The following is an 8,541-nucleotide window of genomic DNA, read 5'->3' as shown; positions in this document are numbered from 1 at the left end:
GGGACGAGGAAGATTGTTTAGTAAGGTTATCAGTCTGTTGGTCTAAGAACATGCACTGTTCTCCAGAAAGCTCTTTGAGCTCTTCAGTAAGATGTTGAGAAGGTTCACTTGTTAATGTGAAACACACATTCACAAGCATGTAACATATGCATATATATATGTTATTATTGACTTTTCTCTCACCTCAAGGGAACGTTTGAGACTGCGCTGTACTAAGGCAGTGATGGGAATGCAAGTTGTAGGTTGGGGATGGCTTGCTTATTACCTTAGGAATTTAAAAACTGCAACAATGTGCTTTTCTTTTATAGGTTTGTCTGTGGATTTTGAGCATCTGAAGTTGACCTCTGCGTTAAGCATTCGCTGCTGCTTCCCTCACTGCCGGAAGAGATGTCTGTCGCTTACGATGATGCCGTTGGAGTAGAAGTGTCCAGCGATAGCTTCTGGGAGGTACTGCCCACGCTCGCATCCTCATGAATGCAGAGACCAGGCTGATGGCGCCTGACAGGCCTGGCTTCTCTTGGCCGGAACTGGGGGAGAAGATGAGTAGACCCCAAACAGGCCAGGTCTCTGTGGTCTGATCCAGATGGCGGCAGATGTGGCTAAGCTGTCAGTGCAGGTGGTGAACTTACCTGGCTAGAAAAGAGTGATAAAGAGGCTAGAGGTACTTGTCAGGGTCTTATCAGTCTGTCTGATCTCAGATCTTCCTTCTCATGTCACCATGACGTGACTTGGTGCTGCATACACTTATTACTGGGCTTGGCCGGGGAGGCAGTGTTACTTCTGACTTGTGTGCGGAAAAGTGGACAGTGGTGATGTGACATCATGCTGGACAGTGCGGGCAGGTGGCCAGAGGGCTGAACAACTGCCCTCAAGCCTGTCGGAGCATCTTCCTGTGAGTCTTGGCCCTCGAGGAATTCCTTTCCTGATTAGATACTGGGGGGGGGTTGTTTTTTCTGGAAGTCACTCTTCCTGAGCCCACTTTTTCCTGCCTGCTGCTTAAAGGAAAGTCCATTTTTGTTCTTGTGGCAAAAACCTCTGGGGGCTTAGTGGAAGGAGCACTAGCTTTGCAGTTGGAAAGATCTGGGTCCTGATCCCAGCTGTTCCCTTGCTAGCTGTGTGACTTTGGGCAAGTTGCTTGACTGATCTGAGCCTCAGGTCTTCATCTCTAGATGGGGGTGATACTGGTCTTCGAGGGAAGCTGCAGGATGAAATGAGAATATACACAATCAGCACCCGCATGGGTGCTTTCCTGACCCCAGATGCTCGAGCGGTGCACGAGATGGGGAGGATTCTCAGGGTTTGCTGGGGACTAGCACACATTAGTTTTATAGACTTTGATTGATTAGGTGTATAATTTTGTCTGAGAGCAAATACCATGTGATACTATTGTCTAATAGAGACAGTGATCACAGGTGCCCAGTTTTAAAAAAGATGGGCAAGGAACTCAAAATTCTGTTAACACTTTTCAGGGGCCTGGGTGGCTCAGTTTGGTTAGGCGTCCGACTCTTGGCTCAGGTCATGATCTTGGGGTCCTGAGATGGAGCCCTGTGTAGGGCTCTGTGCTCAGTGTGGGAGAGATTCTCTCTCTCCCTCTTTCGTTCTCTTAAATAAATAAAAATATATTTTTTTTAAAGATTTCATTTATTTATTTAATTGACAGAGAGGAAAGAGAGAGAGAACACCAGCAGGGGGAGTCAGAGAGGGAGAAGCAGGCTTCCCGCCGAGGAGGGAGCCAGATGCGGGGCTCGATCCCAGGACCCTGGGATCATGACCTGAGCCAAAGGCAGTCGCTTAACCAACTGAGCCACCCAGGCACCCCTCAAATAAATAAAAATCTTAAAAAAAAAAAAAAAATTCTGTTAACACTTTTCTTAAAGTTGGGCAGAAGGTCATTATCGACTTTTAGCTGAATACTGCATTTTATTAAAAGGGTATGTTTCATGAGCAGCTACTATGTGCTAGGTCCTTTGAGGCTCCGGTGGGACATGTGACAACCCGAGTCCTTACCGCTCGGCTGGTAGCGGCCTTCCTGGTGGGTATCCAGGCCGGAGCTCAAACTTCAGTAGCCAGAGAGGTGCATCTGCCCCGGGAAACATCCCACAGGAGGCAACAAAAGGGACAGGGCGGCGATAGGGTCAGGGCTGGCTTCCAGCCGCCGCAGCAGGGGCTCCCTGGCGTTGGCAGGCACATTCTCACGGCGCCAGGGTGTTGGGGGGCGTTGGCGGGGGTGAGGGTGAAATACCCGGAGCTGTGTTAGAGCCGGCAGGTACAAGATACAGCTTGGAGGTGCCTCTGGGACAGTGCTGAAACTCAGGACCACCGCTCAGCCTCCGTGTGCAGGTCCAGTTCGCGGGCAGACACGTCTCGCTTGCCCGCAGGAGGCTGTGGTCTCGCCAGCACTGCGGAAGCACTCGGGGAGCCAGCGCTGGCGGGCTTCCTGGGGGCTCCTGGGAGGCTGGCCTTTGGAAAAGCAGGTCCTTGCTAGTTTCACCACTGAACCAAAACTGGCTGAAATCCTTTAAAGTTGTGGGGAACTTCCTGTTTGTAGCTGCAGTGACATTACCACCCGGGACTCATCGGTACCCGCCGCGAGCTAGGTGGCGTTGCGGCGGCTGCACACACAGCGGGCCTTGTGAGCGATAGGCCAGGGGGGGCAACCGGACGGGTTCAGGTGCATCTTTTGGAGCCAGGTGGCCTGGGCTTGACTCCCTGCCTGGGGGCGGGGGGGGCACTTTGGGCAAGTTACTGATTTTTCTTTGCCTCAATTTCCCAATCTGTAAAGTGGGGGTAAAAATGATACCTGTATCGTGGTATTGTGAGGATTTCAGGAATGAACACGTGTGAAGTGGTGTAGGGCATCAGGATAGCTCTGTCCCTCTGACATGGGAGCTGGGGGTCACCAGCACGCGCCCAGCACATCATCTGCCTGCAGCGTGCATTCGGCAGCATCATTTGAATTACCCAGTTGAGGGCAGAAACTGCTCTGCAGAAATTAGGTAGCTAAGTATAGTGCTATTACAGAAATCTTCAGCTGCTTCTTAAAAAAAAAAAAAAAAAAAGTTGCCAGCATGTATTAAATCAAGTGGCTTTAACAAATCCTGTCGCTGATTTAAGCTCTCAGGCTCCCTGTTAAATCCTTAGCTGCGATAATGTCAGTGGACAAGAACATCTCCTTTTGCCCGAGGAATGCTAAGGCCAATGGTTTATTTTCTAGTCAGGCTCCGCTCATCTTGTGATGCTCCCTCTGAAATTACTCTTCAGCTTGTAGAAATCAGCAGTGCTGTTATCCTCCTCCTCCCTGATGGCTGCTCATTGAACGGAGGAGCGATTCCTCAGGGGGAACCCACCCCATTCGGCTGTGAGTGACTTGGGTACACGCTGCCATCCGCGCATCTCTCCATGCTGTCAGCAGGGTCCCCCTTTCCCATGGCAGGTGTCTTCTTACTGATGTGACCCACAGACCTGTACAGATCTGCAGAAAGCCTTGTGGTCTTGAGGTGGAAAAGTCCTTGGGCTTAGTTTTACTCCTTTCCACTGAAAGGTACTTCCTGGAGTGGGTCATCTTTTGCATGCTGGCTGTGTGCCTGCACAGAAGGGACATGACCCTGTCCTCCAGGAGCCTTTGGCTGTGACATTTGGAGGTAAGCTCTCATGGGAGGAGACTGACACCAGACAGATCATTGTGTAGAGTGCTGTAAGATTTGCTGGGGGGGCACGGCAGGAAGTGGGGCTCCCGCTGGGGGTGGGGCAGACAAGTGCATTGGAAGATGAGCAGGATGTGTTTGCTAGATGAATGGGTGAGCAAGTCCTGGGAGGAGAGATTACCCACAGGGACTAATATCAAATGGAAGTATTTGGAGGTATTTGGAGGGGACACTTTCTGTATTACCCAACACTTAGAGTAAGCCATTTAGAAAAGAGAAGTGGGCTCTGTTTCCCGCAGTGAAGGCTCCTGGAGGAGAGAAGACGATGGCCCCCATGAAGGGGGAGTGGTCAGTGTGGGGCCAAGCCACAGTCTGCCTCCGAGTGTCATGGCGTTCAGAGGAGAAGGACCTGCTGCCTGACATCACCAGAGAAGGCGTGTGAGGTAGATGGGGCTGGACTTTGAGATGGGATGGCATTCTGAGTTGGAGCAAAGTCTGGAAGCCAGAATGAGCACGGCCTTGCAGAGGGCTGAAGACCTTGAATTCTTTGGAGCCCAGGGCTGTTTTGGAGGCCAAAAGTCATGTGGGATTGGGTAGATTGGGACCGAGGGGAGGCTGCTCCCCAAGTGGGTGACTTCTTCAAGTTGGAGCCTGGCGTGTCCTCCTCACAGGCTTCCCAGCGTGGGGTAGGGCAGGTAGGTCAGTTACTTCTGGCAAGTCTTCTGGCTCACTCTAGGAGCCTGAGGGCCCTCCTACTGTATCCTCGGCTTCTAGGCCCTGAGTCTGGGTCTTCTCATAGGCCCTGGGGCCTGGGGTACAGAGAGAGCCTAGGCTGCAGTTTGTGGGGCTTTTCAGGTGTCACCAGGGCTTCCTAGGAGAGCCTGGCCTCCTCTGCCTTCAGTGGGCTCTGGGCACACAGTGGTGGGTTTGTCGCCAGCAGGCCTGCTGCAGCGCGAGTCTCCGAGGCCTCCTTGGTGGCCAGGCTGGGAGGGCAAACTGCTAATTTCAGGAACTGGGTCCTGAGTCTGCCTCATCCCCGAGGCGGGGGTTCTGCTCAGCTGTCAGCCATATGTGCGGTTAGAGCTCAGATCTCCCTGGAGAAGCCCGGCGGGGGCTGACCTGTACTGCACTCTCTGTGGGCACAAAGAGCCTTTGAGGAGAGGAGTATCTGGGGGATGAAGAGAACATAAATATCTTGCTGAAAATGTTCTAAGAATGTTAGCCCTAAAGAATTAGCATGTGACTCTCGGTATTTACCATCGCCTTCAGAGAAGGCTCTTCCTGCAGCTTCTTGTCCGACTGTGGAGACAGAGTATCACATGAGAACATCTCCACACGGAGCGCGGTTTTGTCTGGAAAGCTGGCCACATGGAATGGCATGCACTTTTCCCATCCCTCTAGAACAATTTTGTAGGTAACATATTTAGAAGATGCCACTGCCCTGTGTGTGTGGGTTCCATGGAGCCTGATTTGGCACCTGCCATGGTCCAGACCCGTGGCTGAGTCCTGGGGTCCCAAGATGAATACCTAGTCTTGAGACCCCAGAGCCAACATTTGCTGTGTTGGGCAGTTACAGGGCAGCAAGGGTGAGTGGAAGCACAAGGCGCACGGAAATAAATTGCCTTGCCCCCACCTCCCCCCACTTTCTCAGACCTGGACCGAGTTCCCTGTATGATGGCCTGTCTGTGGGTGTATCAGCTTCGTTGTAATCCTGCTGTGCTCGGGCAGAGCTCCCAGCAGGCTGGTGGCATGCCTTGATTTCCCTGAAGTTTCTAAAGTAACCATTAATTCATTCTTTCAGGCAAGCTAATATCTGTTGTGTCACAACCGGGCATTAGGGCACTGGCCTCCCCTGTGCCGTGTTCAGTCTGTTCTCTACCCTGAAGCCAGGCCAGCTCACCCAGAAAAGCAAACCTATATGATTCCTTGCCCTGGGTGGGAAGCTCCAAAGTAAAACCATACTCTATAGCATAACAAAGGCATAAGCATGTGTTGGCAGCTCCTGGGCCATCTGGTGCTTCCTGAGGAGCGCTGCCCTGGGCTCCTTCTCTAGGTGCCTGTCCACAAGGAAGCTGCCTCCCTTCCTGGTTGTCTTTCCTCCAACCTGATCTCCACTGCTTTCCCAGCTCCTCCTCCAGGCAGCCTTCCCTGACCCATTCCGGCAGCCTTAGGCAGCCTTCCCGCCTGCCCACCCAGTGTGTAGTCTCACCGTTCGCTTCTCCCTCTGGCCTCTGAACAACCTGAGGCAAGGACGTGATTCTCACCTGCGTCCCCGGGACTCAGTATGGCAGTGCTGACACGCTGAATGACTGTGGATTTGAATGCACAAGTAAGTCGGAGAAAGGAAGAGGTTTAATGCTAGGTAACAAGACATGCCTTGCTCATAAGCTTACAATGAAATATTTGGAATGAGAATATGTATGCAAATAACCACAATAGTGAGCAGAAATCATTCTTTCAGGAGACATTTGTAGAGCACTACTATGTGCCAGGCCCTGTTTGAGGCCTTGGGGATACAGCATGAATAAAGCAGACAGAAGTGACTTTTTTTTTTTTTTTTAAGATTTTATTCATTTGTCAGAGAGCGTGCACACAAGCAGGGGGAGCGGCAGGCAGAGGGAGAAGCAGGCTGCCCGCTGAGCAAGGAGCCTGACGCGGGCGGGACTCGATCCCAGAACTCTGGGATCATGACCTGAGCTGCAAGCAGATGCTTAACCAACTGAGCCAACCAGGCGTCCCCAGAAGTGACTTTTAAGTGGTCCAAATGCAGCACTGTGAGGATGTGGAAGAGGCTCTCCCTCCTGAGTGGGCACGCCAGAGCTGTGCCAGAGGTGGCTCTAGGCGAGCTGGGACTTTCTGTCCCCCCCACCCCTCTATCCTGCGCATGGGCACATGCTCTGATAAGTCATCAGGCTGCATGCGCTAAGCCATATGCTTATGGTCTGTGTAGTTTTAACACAGTGATAATGGCTAGCACTTATTGCTCTGTACCAGAACCCTGCTCTGGCTTATATGGGTGCTCTCGAGCCTCACGACTGCCTTCTGAGATTGTGATCTCCATTTTACAGGTTGGGAAACTGAGGCTTGGGTGGTTTTCTGGTCCCCAGCTTCACATAAATAGTAGGTGGTGGAGCTGGGATTCGGGCCCAGGCACCTCCCTCTAGAACTGCTCTCTTGCCTCAGGTCTCAGCCTCCCAGGAGCTCCTCAGAGAAGAGAAATGTTCATTTGCTCTGAGTGCCACATACTTAAAACTTCTGCTAAAACATGAAGTCACGCCCTGTCTGGGGTCAGACCTGGGTACCGCCGTTTGCTAGTGTATGACCCCGCGGGCTCAGAGAAGTGAGATATAGCCTGCCCGGTTTCCTAGGCAGTGACATGGCCTTGCAGATTCCTCCTCCCCAGGATGGTTGCAAGAATCAATAACCCGCACGGGGCCACGGTCCCACGATTCCTGAGCCTGAGCGGCGTGTGGCCTCCTCATTTAGTCTGTTTCTGAGCCCCACATGCAAATGTTGCTTGCATGGGAACAGGCAGAGGTGGATGAGTCAGGTGGCCTTTCATCTTGGTGCCAGCTTGTTCCTCCCCTGTCTAAGTGCCATAAAAAGAGCTGTTCCTTGAGAGAATTGTTTTGCTGTCAAGCTTTTCCTCTGAAGATAAATTATTTTCTCATTTGATTTTACTGATGTCAGAGTAACTTGTGTAAGCGATGTAAGATAAAACGTTTAACCTTTCTACTCAGTAAACAAATTATACAATTTTAGAGCTGGTGGCCTCTTGAGTGCTTAATTAGACTGCGCTCGCCTAGCTCCATAGAGACGTTTGTATACAAATGCTTGGGGCTGGCACTGAGGGACCCAGGTATGGAGATGGGGTAAGGGAGCTCGTGGTCCGCGCGCGTGCCTGTGTGTGTGTGTGTGTGTGTGTGTGTGTGTGTTTTGGAAGGCGGGCTGGTAACAGGAATCAGTGAAAGTAGAACCAGGGATTCGGATGCAGGGGACTCAGGGAGAGATGGGATACTGTGAAAGCAGCAATTTGGGGAGGGGATGGTCACGGAAGGAAGGGGGCATTACCTAGAGGAAGTGCTATTCCCACTTTTCCAATCTGGCAGTTTCCCCACCAGGTAATTTGGCTTTGTATCCCAGAGGTTTGCCTGATTTCAGACAATTCTCTCATTCTCCTTTCACTGTTGGAGTTTCTACCAAAAGCTGCCAGTCTTCAGCAAGCCCTTACTTAGACACCTGGGGAGGTCAGAGCCACTCTTATGGCAGGGAGGTGCTACACGTCCAGCGCCTACCTGGAGCGTGAGGGGGAATCAAAGAGGGTGTGACCTGGGCACTTGGCTGAAGGACAAGTGTGTGTGAGTGCCCCAGAGACCGTGAGCTCCAGGGTGGAGTCTTAGGGGTGACGGCTTGCAGGGAGGGTGTGTGCTGTGCTCATGGACAAGTCCACGGGTGTCGCTGGGCCTTTGTTGTATCGAACCCAGCTGACCACCCTTAAGGAGGAGTTCAATTCTGAGATAACTTTGTTTCAACACCTCCTTCCTCTCCACTTTATGCGTTCTGCCTTTGGAGTTACATCTGCGAACTGGGATTTCTGGGTTTCTATGTCTTCCTGTTTTATTTGAATGCTTAAAGGTCAATGATGTGGTTGATCTTTTAAGTTGCTGAAGTTTGGGATTTGTGCTTTACTTTATTTTTATTTTTAAAGATTTTATTTATTTATTTGACAGACAGCGAGAGAGGGAACACAAGCAGGGGGAGTGGGAGAGGGAGAAGCAGGCCCCCCGCCGAGCAGGGAGCCCGATGCGGGGCTCGATCCCAGGACCCTGGGATCGTGACCTGAGCCGAAGGCAGACGCTTAATGACCGAGCCACCCAGGTGCCCCGAGGGATTTGTG

At 51.8% G+C, this 8,541-nt stretch overlaps 1 protein-coding gene across 6 annotated transcripts in view; it reads left to right on the top strand.

The window, feature by feature from the left end:
- Window positions 1–8,541, top strand: part of PACSIN2 (protein kinase C and casein kinase substrate in neurons 2) — a 132,041-nt gene that overhangs the window by 92,554 nt on the left and 30,946 nt on the right. For all 6 annotated transcript variants that reach the window (XM_081822600.1, XM_081822596.1, XM_081822597.1 and 3 more), the window contains exon 2: window positions 309–447. In XM_081822600.1, coding sequence (XP_081678726.1) covers window positions 388–447 — 60 coding nt within the window. In that variant the 5' untranslated portion in view covers window positions 309–387. The remainder of the gene's footprint in view (window positions 1–308; window positions 448–8,541) is intronic.

Source organism: Leptonychotes weddellii, chromosome 5 (genome assembly GCF_054177405.1).
Source record: "Leptonychotes weddellii isolate Sample4059 chromosome 5, ASM5417740v2, whole genome shotgun sequence".
Lineage (NCBI taxonomy): Eukaryota > Metazoa > Chordata > Mammalia > Carnivora > Phocidae > Leptonychotes > Leptonychotes weddellii.
Note: the sequence above shows the minus strand (reverse complement) of the source record. Positions and strands in the feature narration are given on the sequence as shown.